The sequence below is a fragment of the Acinonyx jubatus genome, chromosome A1, assembly GCF_027475565.1.
Source record: "Acinonyx jubatus isolate Ajub_Pintada_27869175 chromosome A1, VMU_Ajub_asm_v1.0, whole genome shotgun sequence".
NCBI classification, from domain to species: domain Eukaryota; kingdom Metazoa; phylum Chordata; class Mammalia; order Carnivora; family Felidae; genus Acinonyx; species Acinonyx jubatus.
Genome location: NC_069380.1, coordinates 120,400,948 through 120,427,438, shown reverse-complemented (window position 1 = coordinate 120,427,438; position 26,491 = coordinate 120,400,948). Strand labels below are relative to the sequence as shown.

Below are 26,491 nucleotides of genomic sequence, written 5' to 3'. Positions count from 1 at the left end.
GTAAAGTGACTGAATACACACACGTAAACAACTGTAAAAGTGAACTTACAAAGCTAACCAGTCTGGGGGTCCTGTGATCTATGCCCATGAATGAGATCAGAAAAACATGGCCCCAGCTTAGTCTCTTCCCATTCACGCTCCTGTCAATCACCTCATCTTACCTTCTCACCTCTGGTCTTCGAATCTTCTTTCTCTTTCTTCCTTGCAGCTGCCACAAATTCATTAAACAAGGCTTCTCGATCTTTCATCTTTTCAATTGCTTTGAATCTTGAATCTTTAGCATGCTTGGCTGCAAATTCACTAAAAGTAGCTCTGTAACAAAATGGCAAGTGTGCTAACTTTGGTAGAGCTATTTCTGCTTATAGAAAGGTATAGAAGAAGATACCATTTTTCCAGCCAGAATATGTGCCAAAGACTCACTAAGTACCAACATTTGCCTAAAGAGTAAACAATGAGCTACAGAAAGGAGTACAAGAGGGCTAAAGGGTGAAAATGTGGTTGGTGATTTGTACGCTGCCAAGCATGACACTGGGGGATAACACATCAGAGAACAAAAAATGTATGTGCTTCAAGAGACTTAAGAGCTCATCTATTTCCACACTAAGAAGAGGCTGAGTCTTGCTTCTAGCCATGGTGGAGTTAACTACCGAATTAGATCTCCTTCCAGAAACAACTGTGAAAGAAGACAAATGTATGAGGCAAATGATTCCAAAACAGTGCGTAATAGGTAGGGTAGTAGTAAGACTGAGGAAAGGCCCACTGCCCTATGCCGCAGGACAATTTCCCAAGGTACAGAGAGCTACAGTCCAAGCAGAGTACAGCAGTCCCAATAGCTACAAGTAGTAAAGATCAGAGTCTGGGTGTTAAAATGGCAAGGGAAGAAGCTCTAGAAAGATAGTACCCAGTAAATATACCACAAGGCGATTCCCCATGAATAGATGGCCAAGGCTGAAGGGTACAATAGCAGGGAAAAAAACGCATCCCCTGCCAAAGTGCTACCTGGTTAAGAGCAAAAAACAAATGTTAGAAACTGAGTAGTGCAGAAAAAGAACAGCATTAGGACACTAAAGTCCACAAAAGCTGCACAATGGAGACAAAGCTAGACTGTTGAGAAACTTCCAACTTCTGAGACCCACACTAACAAAGCCTTCAATCAAAGCTATATTCAGGTGATCAGCCTGTAACTAAACTGCCTGCGAAAACAAAAATCCACTCTTCAGAGTAAGGGAACAGATTTTCAGAGTCTCTATAATCCACTATTTTCAATATTCAATCAGACAACACTAAACATACAAAGAATGTATAACCCAAATCAAAAAAATTTTTCAATCCACAGAAACTGAACTGAAAATGCTCAGACGCTGTTCTGGAAGAGACAAATCCTTTAAAAATATTGTAATTATACTGAAAGAATTTAAGAAAAATAGATTCAAAGAACTAAAAACATGGCCTTAATGAATGAATAAAAGGGAGTTTTAGTAAAGACACAGAAAATAGGAAAAAAGAACCTAAAACTGAAAGGAAAAATTCATTGGGTGGGCTTAACAAAAGAGTAGACCTAAAATAAAGAGCTACTGACTCCAAATTAGATCAGTAACAGTTATCTAATCAAAAGAATACACACAAAAAAAAATTGGGGGAGGAGGGGAATAGTCTCAGGGATTTGTCAGATAATTAGAATTCTAAAAGAGAAAAGAATCAATCAGAACAGAAAAAATGCTGATCAAAAATTTTCCAAATTTGATGAAAACATCAATGCATAGATCCAAAAAGAAAAGCAAGCTGCCAAGAAGGCTACATAAAAAAATGAGGCCTACGAGGGATAATGAGGCTCAGTATAAAAAAAAACTTTCTCCACAAATAAAAGGCATTTATAATTCATACATTTGGATGTATTTCAATATTTGAAGCTTTCACCTCACATAATAATTTGTCTTATAATAAATACTCCCATATTTAGCAAGTTTTTTTTAGAAGGGAAAGCTAAATCTTACTCTCTCCCTTTAAAAACTGTTTATTTCAATACAAATATAGAACACATCTTCTTAGGTGTTAAAGCAAAGATTATATTACAACTTTAATTGTAAATAAACTGGTTAACTTCAGAATTTAGTATTTAAAACATCAACTGAAGATTACGAGTACCATTCACGGCTAACATTTGCTATTTTGAAGCTTTGCTAACCAAACCCGGATTCTAATAATCTTTTACATATAACTATCATTACTCACAATACCTAATTTCATTAATTCAACACTTTTTAACAACAGGATACAGTGCAAACCTGGTTTGAATGGATAGGTAAACTTAATAAAAGTTTAAATAAAATAAAAACGTGTATCCCAGGAACAGGATGACATACACGTAAGTCCACTAAATCTGTTTTGTTTTCATGATAAACTAAGCACCTTGCATTATAATTTTAAGAGAGAATTACTACTATGATTAAAGAATAAACCTGTTTTTAAATGTAAAATAGGGGCACCTGGGTGGCTCAGTCAGTTAAGCATCCAACTTCGGCTCAGGTCATGATCTCGCAGTTCATGGGTTGGAGCCCCACGTTGGGATCTGCACTGACAGCTCAGAGCCTGGAGCCTGCTTCGGATTCTGTGTCTCCTCTCTCTCTGCCCCTGGCCTGCTTGTGCTCATTCTCAATCTCTTTCTCTCAAAAATATACATTAAAGGGGTGCCTAGGTGGCTCAGTCAGTTAAGCATCTTGGCTTCAGCTCAGGTTGTGATCTCACGGTTTGTGGGTTGGAGCCCCACGTCAGCTCTGTGCTGACAGCTCAGAGACTACAGCCTGCTTTGGATTCTGTGTCTCCCTCTCTTTCTCCCCCTCCCTTCTCGCACTGTCTCTCACTCTCTCTCTCAAAAATAAACACTAAAAAATAATTTCTTTAATAAAAACATTAAAAAACTACAAATAAAATATAAAATAAATTTCTAAAAGTGAGAATTATTTTACACATATTTATATCATTTGTAATAAAATGGGTAAAATAATTATTTTTCACTAGAAAAGACTAAAATGAAATTTTAGCATTAGATTGTGATAGAGATTTTTATAGGACTCCTCTCTCAACTCCAGAAAGTGCTGCTTGGTAAACAGACAGTCACTCTTTTCTCTCAGGGAGAGGTGAGGGTGGATAATAGTGGTAGGAGACTGGGAAGTGACCAGGAACTGACCCAAGGAGATATGCCTTGAAATTTCTTTCAATCCAAAAAGAAAAAAGACATAGAAATAGGCACTAAATTCTCCCCGGTCATTTTTTCCTTCAGAATAAACTCCAATGTTTCTTATCTACAAAATCTAGTTATAATATATAGTCTCTTCCCATTTCAAAGAGAATTTAAGTTAGCGGACATATTTTCTCAATTTTAAGTTTTTCCTCCTCATTTTCTGCTACTTACTTTTTCCTCCTCATTTTCTGCTACTTACTGAATTTGGTCCTAATCTCTAGGGTCACGTTAAATGCATCAATATAGCAATACAGCACAATGTCCCAAGTGCTAAGACTTCTAGTTATGTGTCTCATGGCTTTATTTTCTGAAGTAACCTGCAAGGTACAGCTTGCTCCACCAATTCTGTCAGCCCCAAAAGAGCACCCGCCTGGGTACTGGGATAGAGCAGTAACTTAATTTGTCAAATCCACAAAATGGAAATCTCTTCAGAGTCTCAGTTATTGTCAGATCCATAAGGGTTTTAATAAATAAATGTATTTTGCTGAATCATTTGAAAATAAGCTGCAGACATCATGAGACTTCATCTATAACTATTTTAGCATGCATCTCCTCAGAGCAAATCCTTTTTCCTCTATAACCACTGTACCCAAGAAAATTGTGAATTCTCTAATACCATGTAATACCAACGCATCCATGCTCAAATCTTCTCAACTGCCTCCCCAAATGTCTTTTATAACTGAGTCACAAGTACTGACCCATGAACTCAACGTTTTGATTAACCAAAAAGAAAGGACCAAGACCCCTCGGAGAGTCTGAAACTCTACTCTCCCCTGACAAATGTTACATTCTTCAGAGCTCCAAATACTCTGTTAACTTTATTATCTGAGATGTGTATTAATGCCCTAGGTTTCTCTTCATGTTTCAAATATAAAATTATAATATTAAATATACTTTCTCAAACAACATTCTCTCGTCTACTTCCAATGACAAAAGTAACCGTTTCAACAAGATGAACTTTATAAAAAGTGCCATTTAAACAAGACACTCCATAATTCTACCCTACAGTTTTAAAAATTATCCACATTATGAGGTATTCACAGCAACCAAGTAACCAACACTGTTGCCAAAACTAAACCATAAATAAAAAGTAATTTTCTCTTGCCTAGACTATTCTGTATTAAAACTGGAATCCAGTTGAAATCCTACATTCACTTGGGTAAGGTATGAGACAAGCATATAAATCTATACTGGCTGTTTTAGAAGACTGAGTGAGATAATGAGATAACGTGTGTATACGTATATGTGCTTCAAGTGCATGTATGTATGTATGTATAAGTTTGTACATACAACTTTTTAAGTGCACATAAGATATCCGCTAAATGATGCCAAATATTATTGTTTTTATGATGCTAATCACGTAAGTTTTAAATGTCTCCTCTTCTACACCCCATTACACATACTCATTAACAATCAACTGAATCAACAATCAACTGAAAATATCAGACAAAAACATATCTAGACACTGCCTCTCACAGAGCACAAGAGGTTCCTTTAAGGAAATATATTAAGAATAAAGATTAGAAATGCATAACCAATAAGGAAATAAACTTTTCATGTCCAATTATCCAAAAGATACATATTCTCTTAGCTGATCTTAGAAGAAAGCACATACATATTTTGAAATGTTACAGTAATGAACCATATACCTTGGATTAAATTTTGCTTCTTCCATCATTTTTTTGAAATCTTCCTTGGCTTGCATTATTTTGTTTTTCTTTTCCCTGCGTTCTTCCTCTGCCCTCGTCTTTACATATTGATCAAATACCTATCACAAAAATAAACCAATTGGGCAAGTTAGTCTTCCATAGGAATAAATTAATTACCAAACTATGGAATCTGTAAGAAAATACTGAGTCAATGTCTTTGTCCAAACTATAATAGAAAAAAATGAATTAGATATCTCAATTGTATGCAGATTATCTGTAGCAAGTCTCACTTTAAAACTTCAGTTGACAGTGTTACAGAAGCACACAAGCCCTCTGCTGAGACTTCCAGAACAAAGTTAAAAGCCCCTTTAATTTTCATCGTCCCTGATTACAAATTGAATACACGCATATTAAAAAAATTTCAGGGGATATAAAATATATAAATTACAATCCTTCCAAATCTCTTCTAGAAAAAAAACGTTAAGAGTATGGAACAGATAATTTACATTTATTTCTGTGCTTCTTTTTAAGACATAATTATCTCTACCAAAATATAATGCTTTACATCTATCCCATAATATTTTCCCCCACCTAATCATGTACAGACAAGATAATAAACTGAACATGCACATCTATTTCCTTTCTTCCAACGCCAATACAATGACGAGAGGATTTCCCTTTTTAAGTCACAGACCAACAAGACCAGGCAAATGGGAAAAAGAAAGAGCAAGTCTTGAAGATGAAAAGCACAAGGATAAGCAGTAAAGGACTGGCAAAAATGAGAGAGCTGACCCAAATTCAGCGGTCAAGAAAAGAAACCAATTCTTTTTTTATTAGAGAATCCTCAAACAGTTCCAGAAGTGACAGCACCAGATATCCATGGAAGTGAGGGCAGAGTACAGCTACAATAAGGCTGTTTAAGAAGGAGTCCATCAGAAAATCTCCCTTGCCAACAGCATGTATCTGGGGGCTCTGCCACTCCTGAGCCTCAGTAAAAGGCAAGTGATTATTCTCTAGAACCAGGGTGGGCAATTCACAACCTGCTGGCCAAACTTGGCCTGCTGCCTATTTTTGTACAGCCCAGAAAGAGTTTTAACATTTTTTAAATAGTTAGGGAATAGAGAATTTTGTAACATTTCATGACATGTGACAAATGAATCCAAATTTTAGTGTCCACAAGTAAAACTTTATTGGAATAGTCAGGCTCATTCCTTCACATCTATCTACCTGTGGGTGCTCCTTCGTTACAGTAGCAGAACTACACTACTATGACAGAGACCAAATGGCCCCCAAAGCTAAAATATTTATTGTCTGACCCTTTATTTTAAAATCTTGCTAATTCTTGCTCTAAAAGGTAAAGCAGTATCTCTCAAGGTAAAGGGGGGGGGGGGAGGGGCATACCTAATTTAACATACTAAAGTAAGTTTTATTTTCTAATAAAACTAAGAAAATATACTGTAATCATAAAACAAGAAAAACTTAAAGAACAAAAAGAAATCCTACAAATTAAAGGACAGAAAAAAGAAAAACTCAAATTAAAGGATTTGACAATAAAGTTGAGAAAGTCATCCAAAAGAAAGGGGCAGAGGGTAGAAAATAGGTGAAAAGAGGGCGCCTGGGTGGCTCAGTAGGTTAACTGCCTGACTTCTGCTCAGGTCATGATCTTGCAGTCCGTGAGTTCGAGCCCCGCATCAGGATCTGGGCTGATAGCTCAGAGCCTGGAGCCTGCTTCAGATTCTATGTCTCCCTCTCTCTCTGGCCCTTCCCCTCTCGCATGCTGTCTCTCTCTCTCTCTCTCAAAAATAAACATTAAAAAAAGAAAAATTAAACAGGTGAAAAGAAAATTTAAGGACTAGACCAAAAGGGCAAATTCTCTGTCCCAGAATGAAAAAATAAACAGGTTGGAAACAAATTCAAAAAAGCAACGTAAGAAAATCTCCCAGAACTCAAAGACAGGAGTTTACATACTAAAAGGACCACCAAGCACCCAGCATAATGGGCCCCTTCCACCAAGGTACACAATCACGGTGAGATTTCAGAACGCTATACACTAAGAGGAGATCCTACACATCCACAAAGGAAAAATAAACAGGCCCATAAACAAAGGCCCATAAACTGATGGCTTCAAACACAACACTGAAAACTAGAAAAAGAGCAACATCTTCAAAATCCTGAAAGAGAAAGATTTCCAATTTCAAATATCTTAAACAACCAAACAATTTCAAATTAAGGGTACAATGAATGTTTGCAAACACGCAAGGCTCCAAAGTTTATCTCCCATGCATGTTCTCTCAAGAAGCTATTACAGGGATGGAATGGGTCAAAAGGGAGTAAACCAGGAAAGAAAAAGACTTATGATGAAGGAAACAGGTGAAGTCTCTACCCCCAAAAACAAGAGAGATGAGGGAAATCTCAGGATGATGGTAAAGACTGGTCACGTTCAAAAATAACAGCTGTATGTCAGGTGTAGAGGGTAACCAGTCCAAAATGAAGCAAGTCACACGCTCTGGAAGAAATGTCTTGAGAAAGATAAAACTGGGCAGCACTCTATTACTTTTCCTAGCATATTTTACAGAAATATTTGTCTCTTTAAAGGTGTGCATGTACATCTTTAGAAAAAGTCAAACAAAAAATGTTCTTTACAAAACTGAAAACTTTATTCCAGGTCAGGCCACGTCTGTCTACCAATCTTTAATAGCTGTATAGAGATACCTACAACTATCTCACCATCTCCCGCCAGGCACGTTGGGCCATTTTCAGCACCATCCCAATACAGCACTGCAATAAATCCTGAAAGCATGTGCAGGCTGACCCATGTGGGAAAGAGGGTTCTTCTCAAGCCCTCTCTCCCTTTTTGGTATATACTTTCTTATTTGTAAAAGTAGTGAACTACAAATAAACCCAATGAATTTATATTAACTTTCTTTTCAGAGGCTGGAGAAAACTTCACAACCCTTCCTCTGGGATATCCCACACCAAAGTTAGGAATCGCTAGCTGAGATCACCTTCTCAAAGAAAATTAGGAGTTCTGGTATGCTTCCACGCTTCTCCTAATTATTTGTGTCATGCTTCCCAATACACTTGAGCTTTTTAGGTCCCCTATTTTAAGCGGTTATTTTCTTAAAACATCAACTTGTGAATGTTACAATAAACACCACAAAAGTTGTTAAGTTTTTATAAAAAATTTCTAGTAGACTTCTATAGATGTAATCAAAACATCCATATTAAAGAGCTACATTGTCTAAGCCAATGTAGCTTCTAGGGTGCTATATTCCATTTCTTTTCATTTTTATTATTTTTTCAAACAAATTTTTTTGATGTTTATGTATGTTTGACAGAGACAGAGGGGGACAGAGGGCGAGCAGGAGAGGGGCAGAGAGAGGAGGAGACACAGAATCCAAAGCAGGCTCCAGGCTCTGAGCTGTCAGCACAGAGTCTGATGCAGGGCTTGAAACCATGTACTGCGAGATCATGACCTGAGCCAAAGTCGGATGCTCAACCAACTGAGCCACCCAGGAGCCCCTTCTTTTCGGTTTTAAACAACTTTATTGAGGTATAATTGATGTACAAAAAGTTGTTCATATTTAATGTATACAACTTGTGAGTTTGGAGATAAATATACATCTAGGAAACCACCACAGTCTATGACGTAAACATATCCACCTCCAAAAGGTTCTTCGAGCCCTTTTAATTTATTCTTATTTTTAAGTGATATTAAAAACCCTTAACATAAGATCTATCATCCTAGCAAAAATTTCAGTATACGATATAGTACTGCTAGCTATAGGCACTATGCACTGTACCTGAAGGTACAGACCTTCAGGATTTAGCCATCCTGCATAACCATTTCCATTTCTTAATCTACATAATTACACAGTATGCTCACTTTGTGAAATTTATGATGTTTAGATTTTAATGTATGTATATTTTTCTTCAACACAGAAGTTTGTGAAAAGTATGGGTGTGATACTGTGTTTTAAAAAAATATATATATTTGCCATTTCCAACATAGATGGAGCTAGAGTATTATGCTAAGCAAAATAAATCAGAAAAAGACAAATATCGTATGATTTCACTCATGTGTGGAATTTAAGAAACACAACAAATGGCAAAGGGAAAACAAAATGGCAAAGGGAAAAGAGAGAAGCAAACCAAGAAACAGACTCTTAAGTACAAAGAACAAATGGATGGTTACCAGAGGGTAGGTGGGTGGGGAGGTGGATTAAATACGTGACAGGGATTAAGGAGTGCACTTGTGATGAGCACCGGGTATACCTGGAACTAATATTACAATATATGTGAAGTGGAATTTAAATTAAAAAGAAAAGAAGAAGAAGAAGAAAAAAAAAAAAAATATATATATATATATAGTGTCTCTGTCCTGGCTCCTGGCAAGAGCTCCTAAAACCCTTTTAATTTCCTAAGTGATAGGAGAGACAGGAGCCTCTACTGTTGTACCTGGCTTTTGTCCTGTCGCTGAATTAGATAAAGGAGAAAAGAGCAAGTTTATATTATTCATACCAAGCCCCTTTCAACTACATCAAAGTTAGTGCCAGGAGGTGATTTCTGGAAAGTCTCTCTAGAAAACCACAGGATGGCAGATAGTTGCCAGTGGAATCAACCATGTGATTAGAACACTGGAACTTTCAATGGCTGGTGACTGAGTCCAATCACCAATGGTAAATGATTTAATCAACCATGCCTATGTAAGCTGTCCCCATAAAAATCATAGCCAAAAGCGTTCAGAGAACTGCGAGCTTGGTGAACATATCCATGTACCAGGAGAATGGCACACTCCAACTTCACAGGGACAGAAGTTCAGGGACTCAGGACACTTCCAGACCTCGTCCCACGTGTCTCATCATCTGCCATTCAACTGTACCCCTTACCATATCCTTTATTATATTATAAACCCATAAACATAAGTGCTTCCCAGAGTTCTGTGAGCCATTATAGCAAATTATTAAAGCTGAGGAGGGGAACAGGGGAATCCCTGAGTTGTAGCTAAACTGAAGTGTGTAGAAGGTACTACTTGTGATAAGCATTTGAAGAGAGGGAAGGTCTTGTGGGTCTAAGCCTTTAATCTATGGGATATGATTCTAATTCCGTGTAGTGTCAGAATTCAATTCAATGGTAGGACACCAGCTGGTATCAGAGAACTGACTGATACAGAAAAATCCCTACACATTTGACGTCCAAGTATTCAATGTATAGAGGAACAGAGTTTTTCAAGACGCCTCTATTATTTCATCTCATTCTCATTTCAATTTAATTCAATTTATACTTTGATACTGATCCAGTAAAGAGTGGCCAAGACGGCCAGTTGACAATGAGTAACTATATTGGTAATGTATTACTATTTGTAATACATCGACCTTAAAAAGCTCTCAATAACACATACTACATTAAAATGCTTATTTTTGAAATAAGCTACCTTTTTTTTTTTTTTTTAAGGAGGCTTCATGCCCACCACTGAGCCCAACACAGGGATTGAACTCACAACCCTGAGATCAAAAGTCGGATGTTTAACCGATGGAGCCACCCAGGTGCCCCCAATTTTAAGTGTTAGCATAACTAGTCTCTACCTCAGAGTCTAATATCCTGCATGGAAATGGTCTGCTTCTGTTTAAAAATGTTATTCAGTTTAAAACTTTGTCAAAACAGGGGCACCTCAGTAGCTTCGTTGGTTAGGCATCCAACTTCAACTCAGGTTATGATCTCACAGTTTGTGAATTCAAGCCCCGAAGTGGACTCCCTGCTGTCCGCACAGAGCCCACTTCAGATTCTCTGTCTCCCTCTCTCTCTGCCCCTACCCCACTCTATCTCTCTCAAAAATAAACATTAAAAAAAAACTGTCAAAACAAAAAACAAAACAAAACTATTTCTGACTCAAGTGATCTTTTATCAAAAACAAGATTAAATAGAGAAAATCTTAAGTTAAAACTTATAGTTACAATTATATAAAATACTTCTAGAATGATGTAAAATATACATAAATGTACAGATATACGTAAATCTACAGATAGCTAGAAAAGTAAAAGAGATGCACTTGCAGACTGAGACATTTTCAATAAAATTGTTAGTTGTTTTAAATCAAAATACAAATTACAGAAATGGAGTTACAAAGTGCAAATACACGATCTAGATACTTAATATGTAACTTAAATTAAACTTAAATTTAACTTAAATATGTAATTTAACTGGCTTCTCCCTGATTTTACACTCTCATGCAAATAAAACTAAGTACTAAAAAACTACACACATTAATTCCAAATGTTTGCTTCTCCTTTCATTTCTTACACTCCAGTTTTAAGAATTTTACTCAAAAAGGATGAGAACCTTTAAGTAGTCTTTATTTAAATGGAAAAATGCTTGATATTTTTCGTCTTTTTAAGTATTACTCTTAATAAGAGGTAACACCATCAGCTTACAAAATGCCTGTAAAATTGGGAAAGAATTTTAGCTCTCAATATGCACTTGTAATTTAACGCAGAAACTATAACACTCAGCAGCATGAAGAGTCACGTCACTAAGGTTTTAAAGTAACCCTTCAGGGATATTTAGGTTAAGCACTGCTGCAGGCGTTACACATATAGCAATGAACAAAGTTCCAGCCCTCAGAATTTATATTCTGCAGCCGGAGAAAACAGTAGATAATTTTAGATAATTAGAGCTGTGAGTGCTATAAAGGAAAGAAAGCAGAGACACATGGCTCAGAAGGCACTTGGACAAGTACCTGAATAAAATCATGGGGCATATGCAAACACCTAGGGGAAGAACACTCCAGACAGAGGAAGAGCCAAGTATCAGAATGTACCCAGCTTGTTCAAAGCACAACAAAGGAACTGTGGCCAGAATGAATGAATCTAAGACAAGACCTTCAAGAACTATGCAGATAAGAGTGTAAGTATAATCTTACAAGCCATGATAAAGAATTCCAGTTTTATCCTAAATGAAATGGTAAGCAATGTACATTTTTTGAGCAAGGGAACAGTAACAGTGCCTTAATTTGCCTCTTAAATGTAAAATTAGTCTGGCTGCTATGTGGAAAAAGAACTTGACTCCAAAAAGCAAGAACGGAAGGAAGCAAAGAGGTCAGTCAGGGGCTACACAGATGCTGAGAAATGGTAACGGTGCCCTGAACTACAGTGTTAGTGGGGGAAATGGTGAGTAAGTTGCATTTACAAGCTTTTGGAGGTAGATTTTGCTGACAGACTTGAAATGCACAGAGGGGAGAAGTAAGGAATCAAGGAATGATTTATACTTTTTGATAGAGACCATTACACACAGTTTAAAACACACACACACACCCACACACACCCCTACTGTGTTTGAAATGCAGATGCAAGTATCTTTGGAAAGTCATGCTTTTCTATTACACAGACTAAAATACATGTCTGGCACAGTGTAAATTTCCTCTCTTTATAAAAAGTTTGTGATGAGACCTACATGCATAATGGCACAAACAGTGCAGAGAATTACGCCAACTATTAAATTACAAATCAAGAATAGACTACCAAATGAAATCTTGTAGTAGCTCAATAGCCCTCTAGCAAGTAGTTCAACATACTCACCATTCTACAGAGCTCAGTGTCAGGGTGGTCCAGGTAATTCAGAAACTATGTAAGTTGGAAGTGTGCAAGGATTTAGAGGACAAAGCGATCACTGTGAGAGGATATGTATTGCTGAATCATCACAGGAATAATGGCACTCAATAACATGGCAAGTCTAAATCATGTTGACACTAAATGAGCAGAGACCCTGAAGTGTCCATCAATTCTTTAAGCTTATGATGAAAAGACATTCTAATAGATGGTGCTTAGATGTAGACTTGTGTGCTTACAGTAAACGGGTCTCTGAGTGGTGTCTACCTACCACACACACTCATGCATATATACTGGCACAAACAGGAAGGCTACAAGACCAGGGTCCAGTCATGGTCCAATCAGTCAGGTAGGATTGTAGGTGTTTCTTCTGCCTTTCTACTCATCTGTATATTGCTATTTTTCTACTATAAATCTGCAACATTTGCCCAGTAAAAAGTAAATTAATAAACGCATTTAAAATGAATTTTGAAAACTCCCTGATACAGCATCAGCATATTATGAGGCACAAGGACAGGATACTCATGAAGCAATACCCACGTCCATAATAAAGGCAAAAATATGCAAGTATTTCTGAGGCAGAAATGCCCAGAGAGGGTAAATGTGTTCTAAGATATGAGACTATGCGTTTTGAGTACTGTGTGTGGAGGGGGGGAAAGGATGGCATTTTATTCCTTTCGTTTTTAAATTATGCTGTTAAGGGATATACATTTTTTAAATAATGTTATTTTCCTTTTACCTGTTTTCTCTCTTTAGGATTGAGAAGTAAGTACCGAGGATCAAAAACTATCTTGTGCAACTCCTTCTCCCACGTTGAAAAAGCAGACACCTTTAAAATAAAAATGTATTGCCTCATAATTAAGTTGGCTCTAAAAACATAAAGGTCATATAATTTTCCTTGAAATCTACAGGACATCTGCTTAAAAAGGAGGCATAATAAAAACCATACTGAAGTTTCCATCACTAATAAATGACAAGCAGTGGGAGGCTAGCAACGGCAAATTTCCACACTAATTGGCTCTGAACATTTCTGTATTATATAGAAATAACACACACCTAATTACTCATTAAAATAACCACTACTGTGTGACATTTTAAAAATCAGTACATCAGAAAAAGCCTTGAAGATTTGCATTTTGATTTCCCATGCTTGCTCCAATCTTGTGAACAATGTTGCAATTTTAAACTGAACAGTTAAACTTATTCAAATGAATCTGTGAACATAACCAAAACGTCAAAACCCCTCTCAATTAAGCTCTGTTAATAATATCATAAAGTACCAGTTCTCCTTTAACCAAAAGCCATTCTGAAAGTATTAAAAGAAAAATTACATACACCTTACCTATCCCATGTCGTCCACCACTCTGTAATGTTAATACTCTGTTAATACTCATCTTATATTACTCACCAAAATTTAATGACCCAACAAATGTTGGGTCAACATTTGACCCAACAAATAACATTAAATGTTATTTGTATTTAAAAGGACAGTAAAAAGGCATTTAGTCAAACACGACATGATGAGCCAAGAAAAAGGCTGCTTGAGAGAGTACAGTAATTTGATAGGCTTCCCTTACCTCCCCCCCCAAACATGAGCACTAACCTTAGATTTGACCTTTTAGCAAGACATATTTATATTACTTATACAAAACAGAAATATCTCCCCCAAAGATTGTTTTCTGACCCCTCTCTCTAGCAGCATGTCCTTGAACTGCTTCATTCGGGCCTCCAGAGGGACAATGGCCCTTTCTCGGGCAGCTTTAATTTCAGCTTCCATGGCAGCTTCTTTCTCTGAATCAATGTCTTTATTATCGTCTCTCCTATAAAAAATAAAATATAAGGCATCAACTGACAAAATATTAACAAGGAATCTTACTAAAATCTTTAAATCAATGGAATATTCAAGACTCACTACTGAGCAGCATATTTTTGGCAAAAAAAAATTATATTGAGGGTTTCAAATGAACTCTAAGGGATAGGCAACTTTCATTACAATAAAGTTACATGAGCTTCTAATGATGTTACAATGGCTATATTGTGCTGTCTCTCTGTCTGATACACAAAATGAACTACCTTACTTTCAAAAACAAACAAAAAAAAACTAACATTGCAATAAAACTCTATGTGTTAGAAACAAGCAGCACAAAACATAATTTTTAGTTCTTGAAATGATATAGGAAAAATAGTATTTTCCAGAATGTTTTACATTATAGATCCGTAAAATATTTTTATCTAATAAAAACTGGTATAAGCCTTAGTAATCTCAAATATTTATTTTGAAAATAAAATGCAAATATCTGCAAACTTGGCCGAGTGGTTATGTGAGATATATACCTTACCTACCTGACATCTTTTTTACTCACTTTCTGGGTGGTAACTTGAGATTTAAGTTGAAGGACAGGTCCCAGAGAGCAACATAGGCCCAGGAGTAGTTAGATGGAATTAGAACTGTTCATCAATGACTAAACTACTTCTTTTTCCTCCAAAAATGCACCTCAGGGCTAAGGACAACCCTGTTGCTGTATGGTACTCAAGTGAGATTGTAAACACGAAATTGAGTCACCTCTCAAACATCTGCACTATGAAGAAGGCCCATTCATATGAATAATCCAAAAGAGAAAGTAATTCAATAATATTTGGGTGTGTCTGAGCAGATCTTCCTCCTTAAATATGATCTGCTAAGTATCAAAATAAAATTGGTTCATACTCCCTACACAAACTTAAGGGAATTGGGAAAAACAAAACATCACAAATTTCAAAAGCATGCTATATAGGGAAGTGAAGGCAGCCCAAGAGATTTAAATGGCTAACCCGCAAATATGGTTAAGTGAGAGGTAATTAGCAATTTAGGGAATGAATCAAAAGAAATAGAAGACATAGTCCGTGACCTGCAGGAACTTAGCGAGATAGTCTGTGACCTAAGATATGCACAAAACAAACAGGTAAAAGTAATTTGCCAAACAATATACCCTCTTATAATAATTTATTTAAGAACTATTTAAATAAAGAATTAAAAGACATCCAAGAAATATAACTAATGAAAACAAATAACCTTTACAGAATTATACTAAATGAAAATGTCACAATACAAACTATCACTATCTATCTCAATAAAAGAAAGAAAGAAAAACTAAGCCAGGAAAAATAGGCTTTTAACTTTGTACCTAAATAGAGAAGCTCGGGCAATCCACATAAAGGACTTCTTTGACATTCTCCTGATAAAAGCAGTTAAAAACCTTACAGAGTTGTCTATAAGAACAAACAATTAAAAACAACCTAAAAGTTTAACATTGTAGGAACATCCCAAATTATGGTTACATAAACAGAATGAATACAGTCATTTATAATAATTAAGAAAACAAATGTCTTATTCTAATTTTTTTTTTTTAAAGCACACAAAGTCAGTTGATTACAACTAATAAAAGTATTTACATATTTGGTCAAGAACTAAAAAGTCAACTGCAAAAATGAAAATAGCTGTGTTACTTTGGTTGATTATGAGTGACTCTCTTTAACATCTTAATGTCTTTAATATTGTCACTAATGATTTTTTAAAAAGAACCACCCTTCCGAGGGTTTGTCTCACTGATTTCCTTGCCATAATTTGGCTGCATTCAATCTGTCCTTTTCAGATAAGGACTATGGATCATCCAGTTCCTAATAATGTCTTCAAACTTTCCGTTTTGCTGCTAAATAATGGTCCCATTCCTCCCCCTCCTCCCGCCACAGCCAAATACCATCTACCCCCCACCTATGATCCCCCTTAATTAGTAACATTCCTATTTCACCCAACTACAGAGCACTGGCCAATCTAATGCTCCCACTTATGGCAGTCTCTTTCTCTCAAAGCTCGTTCTAAGCTCACAGGTTCCCTCTATACCAGGTATTAATAACCACAGACTCAAGGAAGAGCTAGGTGACAAGTATATAAAAAAAAGAGGGAAGTCTGTGTATCTATAACTATGAACTTTCTGAAATGGTGTCTGTTAGGGTCTACACTAAAGGAGGAAGTTCATTTTTTATAAAATTCCAGCTTAATGAATATCTGAAAATAATTTATCAACTAATTCCTAAAATGTCACTTGGCTTCATAATATACACTTAAATAATCAAATATTCTGCAAATCTAGCAACAGTAAGGACACCATTTCTACACTCTAAAGCAAAGCTTTCTAATATCAGGCCTTAGAGAGCAATCATGACTTCGGTCTCCTAACAACATACATATTAGTTGTCACATCCACAAACTGACTGTGACTTAATTAATAGCTATAATCTGCCTGAATTGCATAAACTATAAGTATTACTTACTTCCGTTTTTTGGCTTTAACAGGTTCATCTTCATTAAGTTCTTCCATTAATTCCTGTTCTTCTTTAACTGTAAGATCAAATTTAATTAAACCTTGCCAGAATATAAAAATAAGCAAGCAACAATTGAAATACTTAAGTACTCATCCTTCTGCTACCCACTACCAGAACACTTGCTTTAATAGTATGAAAAAGTAGGTACAATTTATAGTTCACTCACTTGCACTCATAGAGAATTGCCATTTTTGGATGGACAGCATTGTCGGGGTCGGGTGCCCTGGCAAAAACGTATCAGTTATTATTATGAAGTTACATGCACATATTACACAATCTTTTCTTTTAAAAAGTCACCGTTTCCATAACGTATCCATCCCATAATATTCTCTCCTCTATAAAACATTAAACAAAACACAATTCTATACTTCTTAAATTAATCTTCCCTTTATATTAAATTTCTAATTCACTTTGAAATGTTTATTCATGACACATGGGAAAAACTAATGCCTAGTGTCTCTAGCAACAGACAGGGAAAGTTTCACTGATTTGAAAGTGACTCCTAAGCAAAAAATGTAGCACCAAATATACACAATCCATGAAGACTTCTCAATTATTATAAATGACATGGATGAGAATTTATTTCATTGGAAGTATTAGTGATTCATTTATGCTTCTATATTTGATGAAGGGGGGCTCTATAAAAACAATCCTATCAAAATGAAGGCAAATTACCAATAAAAAATATGCAATCACAATTATGTATAAATATTGGTGTTCATTATATACATTGAAATGCTGCCTGAACATGAGGTACCTTAAAAGATAATCTCTTAAAAAGGTTTGTCTTTATATTGTCAGAAATAAGGCTTGCCTTCCCTAAGTTTCAATTACTTTAAAAGACTAAACTTTGGGGTGCCTGGGTGGTTTAAGTCAGTTAAGCGTCTGACTCTTGATCTCAGCTCAGTCCTGATCTCTTGGCCAATATGGAGCACCACGTCGACCTGCTTAAGATTTTCTCTCCCTCTACCTCTACCCTGACCCTGTTCGCTTGCTCTCTCTCCAAATAAGTAAACAAATAAACAAAAGACTAAGCTTTCATAGTTTACCAAATCTTGTACTTTACAAAAGTTTAATAACCAGTATTTTAAAAATACTCTGTACAATTTTATTTCAAAAAATATTACTAGTTACAAAAGGTGCTAAAAGAACACTGAGAAATGTTTTAGTATTATTAATAAGCAAATAGCAAACCTTAGCAAAGCCAACATTATCTTGGCTAAAAATCACGATGAGGCAATTAAAAAAACACACATATAAATATCTTACAAAAAAACTGTCCAAATTCTCTATTTTTTTTAAATAACTCTGTTATTGAATTCAAACTAGCATCGTGGACTATTTCCCATTTCTCAAATTTGTTATATTCCTTGAAAACAGCAAGCTTTCCTAAATGGCCTCATATTTTCTATAAAAATATTAAAAGAATGTTAAAATTAGAGGACAAATTCCTAACTGAAAACTTACTTAGTTTCTTTACTTCTTCCATTCCTTTTTTATGAGGTGGCTCCTGAATAATTTTGTCAACATCCGCCCTTCCAATCAGATCATCAGGTCGGTCCCACATAGAGAGACGGGTGGTAGGATTATAAAAGAAGACCCGCTCATCACCAGTCCAAACAACGCACCTACGAATTGATTCAAATATCAGTTTCTCAGGTTATGGAACATTATTTGACAGATAGGTCTCTTACTGTCATCCTGCTAAAGGAGAGGTGGTGGTGGTGGTGGGGACACCTCCAGACAGCAGGAGTTAGCCAAACATGACTTTTAAAGGAGAGAGCTGATTGGCAAAGGTTAAGAACAGCAGCTCAACACACTAGTGGATAAAACCAGGAAAAGCAAAGTAATTCATATAATTACTAACTTGGTCTGGCTCACTCAATCTGAGAGTGCTGCATTTTTACCTACCACAAAAGATGACTTCAATGGCAACAAACAAGAATGCTATCAAGCAGTTCTAAAGCTAAAGAACAGACCACAGCACAGTATCTATTACACAGTTCTTCTATATATTTCTTACCAAATCAGAATTTTACATACTCAAATGCAACCTGCTATGAAATCTTTAATATCTCATTATATCTAATACAAAAAATAAGAAGTACTGACTGCACTATGACACCATAGCCCACTACAGTTCACTGTTCCTATTATAACAAGAAATTCAGACAAAATAGAAAAAATAAGAACATAAGGGCTCTGTACAGTTTTTAAAAAATAAATATTTAAGTTTGGAAGAGAGTCAATGTTTACAGCAGCAACTGCAAGAGTGTAAATTTCCCACTTTTCCTCCCTGAAATCTCTGCCCCGAGAGCCCCGAGTCACACAGTAGCATGGTCAGAGTGGCAAAGACAGCAAAACTTCCAGTAGAAACCAGGTCTCTATGGTCAGATAATTAAAAGTTCATCAACAGCTGCCAAGCCAAGTTAATCCAGATGTTGAAATTATCAGACAAAACCTCTATTGCTGAAATAATCAAAGACTTTCAAGAAGCAATTTTAACTGGAGTTCATAAGATGAAGAAAAAACCTGAATGAAAACATGGTTCTCATTACTGAAACAGAAACTGTAAAAAAAAAAAAAAAAACCCCAAAAATTATAGAGATAGAAAATACAGAAATGAAGCAAAGGAAAAAGACAAGCCAAGAAACTTAGTCTTATACCACAGAGAACAAACTGCTGGTTACCAGGGACACGGTGGGTGGGGAGAAAGGTGAAACAGGAGATAGAGATAAAGGAGTGCACCTGTGATGAGCACTGGTGTGGTATACGAATGCTGAAGCCACTACTTTGTACACCTGAAACTAATAGAACACTGCAGGCTAACTATACTGGAATTAAAATAAAACAAAAACGAAAAAAAGAAAAATACACAATTGAAATTCAATTTCTCTAGCACAGAGATGAGGAAATGATCAGTGAACTAGAAAGTAGATCAGTAATTATCCCACCAGAAGAACAAAGGCAGTAAATAGAATCAACAGAGATTCAGGAACTAAAGTGACTATGTCAAAATGCCTTACGTAAACGTCACTGGGATCCCAGGAGGAAAGGATATTGGGGCAGAAAAAAATTTTGAAGACACAATGCCCCTCCCCCCAAAAAGTCCAAATTTGGTAAAAGATACAAATATTAAAGAAGCTCAGCGAACCCCAAGCAGGATAAACTTCATGAAAACCATACTTAGAAACAACATAATCAACCTGGTGAAAATCAAAAATAAAGAAAAATCCTTGCTAGTTGCTAGTAGCTAAGAAAAACTATGGCACACTACAAACAGGGGAACAAGTCCAATGACCGTGGATTTCTTACCAGATATCCTAGAGACAAGAATACAGTAAAACAACATCCTTAAAGTGCTGGGGTGGAGGGAAAAAACACTGCCAACCCAGAATTCCCTATACAACATAAACATCCTTTGGGAACAAGGGCAAGAAAAGATATTCCCAGATGAATAAAAAATAAGAGACTTCATCTCCAGCTGACTACTAATGAGCATGGGGATTTCTTTGGGGGGGGGGGGGGAATAATGAAAATGTTCTAAATTGAATATGGTGATGGATGCACAATTCTGTGAATATATTTAAAATCAATGAGTTGTGCACTTTAAATGAGGGATGTGATTTATCTCAATATAGTTATATTTTTAAGAAATAGCTAGACAAAAAAAGTATATGCTACAGGATTCTCGACACGATATTCTATAAAATACAAAGTAATCTAAAATAACAGAAAGCAGAGGGACACTTAAGGATGGGATTAGAGGGAGGGATGGACTACAAAGGGATACAAGGAAACTTTCGGGATTACTAGAAATGTTTATTTTGATTGTGGGAATGAACTTGAACTATTTCAGCTCATCGTACTTCGACGATTGTACTTAACACACATAAAAATGAGAAATGTAACTTTTGATTTTGGGGTTTAAGTTTGAGTCCCATGTTGTGTAAAGAGATTACTTAAAAATAAAATCTTTTTTATAAAACTGACAAAATGTGTAATGTACTACCAAACCAAAATCTTTTGTGGAAATGGACTAGATACGTTTTGTCATGGAATCCAACAAAAAAAGCAAGGCTCACTGATCCTAGGGAATACAAAATGCTTCCACTTCTGATCTCTCCTTACAATTAATTTTATTTATTTTTTTATTTTTTATTTTTTTAACGTTTATTTATTTTTGAGACAGAGACAGAGCATGAACGGGGGAGGGTCAGAGAGAGGGAGACACAGAATCTGAAACAGGCTTCAGGCTCTGAGCTGTCAGCACAGAGCCCGACGCGGGGCTTGAACTCACAGACCGTGAGATCATGACCTGAGCCGAAGTCGGCCGTTCAACCGACTGAGCCACCCAGGCGCCCCTACAATTAATTTTAAAAGCATAGGGGAAGATAAGTGTTATTATGTTCCATTAGACTAACCCTGAAAGGGGCACCTGGCTGGCTCTGTAGGGGGAGTTTGTGACTCCTGATTCTCAGGGTTGTGAGTTCAGGTCCTGTGATGGGTGTAGAGATTATTTAAAAATAAAATCTTTAAAAAATAATTTTTTTTAAAGAATAATCCTGAGATACTTAAGCCATCTTGTTAGATGTTTAACTTCACTGGGGAAAAAAACCTATCCTAAATTTTCTATGCCAGTTTCTAAAACACTATTTAACTGATATAAACAGTAGTAACTACTTTAAGACAGAGATTCTATTTTACTAATTGATGTTGGTTTCAAAATACCCAAGTGTGCCAATATAGCTCCAATATAGCTCCAACAGTACTAGCGGTAAATGTGCAGGGACGTTTCAGAATTAACAGGGGAAATAATGGACAAAGAATTGTGTCAAAAAACTGCCCTGTGCTAACAATATGAAAGATAAAATGTTTAAGGGTGAAGTATACTACTATCTGCAACTTTTAACCCATGAAAAAAATAAGAATGGTTGGAGATGCATTGAGGGATGAAGCAGATACGATAAAATGTTAGCTGTAAAAGTTAGGTGGTCAATATTTGGTGCTCGCTGTTCTAGAAACATTCAATGTTTCTCTCTGTTTCAACTTTTTCATAATAAAATCCCACCGTAAAAAAAGCTCTGGAAACAGCAACAACAAAAAACTTACAGAAACACAACAGCAAGCTAATTAATTAGTAGACCTGTGCCACTCTCAGTATATGCAGAAGAGAGTAAAAATTAAAAGATAAATTTTCCTAAGTTAAAACGCAACATGCACTACAACACAGATAAAGTATGGCAAATACAGGCAGCCCTCACTCTGCACTTTGTGGGACACTGTAAAAATAACTGCAAGTTAAATCTGTATGATGCAATCTTAGTAAGCAATGGAAAAAATTACAGTTAGTCCATGACCTTTAAAAACTTTTGTTGAAACATTAAAAATTCTCTTAGAACCAGAAACTAAAATTTACTGATCCTAAGGAATACAAAATACTAAATTTGACCTCTCTTACTTTAAAAGAAATAAACTAATGCTGTGAAATACCAGGGAAAAAAAATCCCAACATAAGTAAGGGAAATATGAAACTTCATGTTTTACATTTAGCTTAACTCTAAAAAACAGTTCTTCGAAGACCAACATCTGAAGATACCAAGAGATAGATAAATTTGATTATCCAAATGAAGTGGCATACTCTGCTCAGCTGAGTAATTTGTTTTTTCTTTTTTTAAGATTTTTAAATTTTTAAGTGTTCTCTAGACCCAGCCTGGGGCTTGAACTTACAACCTAAGATCACAGACCAACTGAGCCAGCCAGGCACCCCGTGAGTAATTTGTTTTGCTTAAAGTTAGCACTTACCCATTTTATAAGAAATAGAAAATAATTAATTAAGGAATTAAAGTTCTACTGACAATACATTCTTTCACTGACAAAACTTGGAAAATCATCTGGACAAGCAGGTATCCTTCATGTATTCAGATAGACTATAAAAGCACTAGGAACACATAGCTGCATATGGGGAGGTGGACTTCCTAAGAAAGACCTAGAAGCTGTAAACAGAAGATCAATAAATTTAATTTCATCAAAATATAAAATTTATGCATGAGAAGACAGCAAAACAAAAATGAACAAATAGGGAGAAGCTGTAATGTATGTAAAAGTCAAAGGCGTTAAGAGCATACATAAGAAGCTCTCTCCTATCATTAAGAAAAAGACAAATCCACAAAAAAGAGGAGGAAAACTGTGAAGAAGCTATCGACAGCCAATGAACATGAAATAAACTCAATTACACCATGTATTCTGGAAACATCCAATAGGACTCCTTTTCTTAAAAGGTTACCAAAGATTAAATAGACTATCCCTACACTGGTGTGAGGGAGAGAACACTGGTAGGCTATTGCAGGGAATATTAACTGGCACAGTCCAGCCTGTCCCCCCAAAAAGCCTTTCTGAGGTCAACTTAGCAGTATCTACGAAACTATTAAAGAGGAGTATCACTTGATTCAGCAACTTCACTTCTAGAAATCAATCCCAACAGAAATACTTGCAAGTGTTCACAAAGAGATATGTGTAAGGATATCCTGAATGTCAATATTTGTAATGCTGGAGGGGTGGGGGAGGGAAGACAAACTAATCACCCATTTATAAAAAAAATTATACATTTATGGAAAATTATGCTATCACAAATATATTTGTACAAAAACAGCAAAATTTCTGGGACATATTTAGTAAAAAAAACATGGAAAATATATTGTTTTTAAGACACTATAATATGCATGCACACCACACATAAAACTCTATACACATGTATACAAACAACATAGCAAAGGGTCCAGAAATTGTATGAAATCAAATTTTTATTAATGAGAAGGCTTGGTGAAGGTGGAATTCTGTAATTTTTTACTTCCTGTAATTCGTTCATATTGTATGTTTTTACAGATTCACATATTCTTTTCTAATATATGAGACTGACGAGAAAATTACTCAAAGCAGGACACAAAAACTATAGATATAAAACAGAGAAAAAGAGGTTTAGAGAATAATAAATACAAGAGACCTGACATGCAGATAACATATTCCAGAAAAGGAAAAAAACAGGTAAAAAGAAGCAATAATGAAACAAACTCCAAAAGACAATTTCACTCATCTGGAGAGAAACCCAAACTTGAAAACTGATGAGGCCCACAAAGCTTCAGCCTGGTGCGGTTTGAAGTTGGTTAGCTTTTCATGTACAATACTCAAACTCAGAAACCACAACCTAGGAATATATTCGTTGAACAGACTCTTTCCATAACTTTGATTATGGATCCATGGCAGATATTTTGCATAATTATTTTTAAAAATGAGGGTGTGTATCACATTGGTAAAGTGAAATATACAGAAAACAATTATTCCAAATGCCTTTAAAACACAGTAATTTGACTACACATCCCTGGAGGGACATATCCTGAACATAAAAATAACGGGGAGAAAAAAAAGCCTGAACGATCTTCACTATCGCACTGTTAATGACAGTGTCAGTACTGTTATTGTGTGACCTGTTGTGTGAGCAAAGCAAATGAGGGGCACCTGGGTGGCTGAGTCAGTTAAGCATCTGACTCTTGATTTCAGCTCAGGTCATGATCTTAGGGATCCTGAGATCAAGCCCCATGCTGGGCTCTGGCTGGACAGCACGGAGCCTGCTTGGGATTCTTTCTCTCCTCCTTTCCCTGCCCCTTCCCCGCTCACTGAGGCCCACAAGCTCCCTCTCTTTCTCTTTCAAAATACATAAATATTCAAAACAAACAAAACAACAAAAAGAAAAGAAGTAAATTATGTCACTATTACTCAGAAACAGGATCTTCAGCAGAAAAGGGGATACTGAATTAAAACAGATGATGAGATTCAGTAAAAATCTTGTACTAAACCTGAACTGCAAGTAATGATATGAACTAATGATGTATCTTTAAATGTGTGCATGTTCAGTCTGTGTCTCCCAAAGAGACTTAATAATGACTTATTCAGTAATAACACCTATCCCTAGATCCTATAAATGCCACTTCCCACAAAAGGAAACCAGGCTCCACAGCAAAATGGCCGAATCTAGGTCTGAGACAGGAAATACATGAGGAAAGCCAGGAACATATTTGCCAAACACAAAGTAAGGAAGGTATCAAAAACAGGGTTGTAACAAAAAACCCTGGAGTCAACCTTAAGAGGTTTCACCCAGCCAAAGATGAAACAACTGAACTTCAATAAGGATATTAACTGTAATGGATAGAAGCATATAAAATATATTGAGAGGCGCCTGGGTGGCTCAGTCAGTTAAGTATCTGACTCTTGGTTTCAGCTTGGGTCATGATCTCACAGCTCATGAGATCAAGCCCCACATCAGGCTCTGCACTGACAATGCAGAGCCTGTTTCTGATTCTCTCTCTCTCTCCCTCTCTCTGTCCCTCCCAAGCACACGCCTCTCTCTCAAAATAACCTTTAAAAATATATATATATTTAAATGTATGAATTTACAATACTCAAACCAACTCATTATTCTGAAAACTTCAGCACCATTGACATTTGGGGCCAAATAATTAACTCTTGTAGGGAGCTGTCCTGCACATGGTAGGACATTTAGGAGTATCACATCCCTGCCCTCTAACGACTAGATGCTATACACTATTAACACCTCCCAAGTCATGACAACCAAAAAACATCCCCAGACACTGCCAAACATCCCCTTATGAACTATTCTTGCCAAAAAGATCAAATCTGAATCTGATCGTTTCTTCTGTATCTACTTGATAGTTTGCAGGAAAATCAGGAACAGAAGACTCAAAGAGTACCATCGGGATGCAACAATAAAATCCAGACTGTGAGTCTCCATATAACAAATATATTTATCTTTTAAATGACAAAAATGAGAAAGAAAAAGCAATGAAGATACAATGGAGGGGAACCTATAGATTACAAGACTTAAGAAACAATTCACTACAACATGTGGACTGTATATGGATTACATAGGCTGGAGCAGGAACAGGAGAGAGAGCATTGATGCAGGTAGAAGAAGGGCAAACCAAACAAAAGAAGGAAAGAAAAAGTCTACCATTCAACTCTTCAATTAGAAGTCAACTTTATACAGTTCTATAAATGTAATCATGTATGTGGGTATACACACAAAATCAATTTACAAGTATTTTAAACAATAAAAAGTAGATTCAGAATCTCACAGTGGCTCAAGTCTGTAACTATGTATGATAAACATTAATGAACAGTACCATGAAAGGAGGAAGACAATGTAGCAAATGAGTTTTAGGTTTGAACACCAAAATATTCATTAGATAAAAACATCTACTTGACATGTTTGTGTTTTAAAGCATCTTTTCTTTCTAGATGATAAAGTATGTAACAATCAAATATGGTAATTAAGAAAAAAATAATTAAATGGGGTGCCTGGGTGACTTAGTTGGTTAAGCGACCGACTTCTGCTCAGGTCATGATCTCACAGTTTGTGAGTCTGAGCCCGCGTCAGACTCTGTGCTGACAGCTCGGAGCCTGGAGCCTGCTTTGGATTCTGTGTCTCCCCCTCTCTCTGCCGCTCCCCTGCTCATGCTGTCTGTCTGTCTGTCTGTCTGTCTCTCTCTCTCTCTCAATAATAAATAAACGTTAAAAAAAAATTTTTTTTTAATTAATAAAAAAAAAGAAAGAAAGAAAAA

The 26,491-nt window shown here is 36.1% G+C and overlaps 1 protein-coding gene across 5 annotated transcripts in view; it reads right to left on the bottom strand.

Moving 5' to 3' along the window:
• TCERG1 (transcription elongation regulator 1) overlaps positions 1–26,491 on the bottom strand; it is a 60,843-nt gene that overhangs the window by 11,197 nt on the left and 23,155 nt on the right. For 3 of the 5 annotated variants that reach the window (XR_003414946.2, XM_027042267.2, XM_027042286.2), the window contains 8 exons: positions 18,324–18,484; positions 17,023–17,079; positions 16,806–16,872; positions 15,659–15,709; positions 14,179–14,314; positions 13,234–13,323; positions 4,891–5,009; positions 162–312 (listed from right to left, as the gene is read on the bottom strand). Coding sequence is in view for 4 of the 5 variants with exons in the window: in XM_027042267.2 (XP_026898068.2) it covers positions 162–312; positions 4,891–5,009; positions 13,234–13,323; positions 14,179–14,314; positions 15,659–15,709; positions 16,806–16,872; positions 17,023–17,079; positions 18,324–18,484 (832 nt within the window). In the remaining variant the exon portion in view is untranslated. The remainder of the gene's footprint in view (positions 1–161; positions 313–4,890; positions 5,010–13,233; positions 13,324–14,178; positions 14,315–15,658; positions 15,710–16,805; positions 16,873–17,022; positions 17,080–18,323; positions 18,485–26,491) is intronic. The other 2 variants (XM_015083168.3, XM_027042300.2) reach the window with 1 other exon arrangement.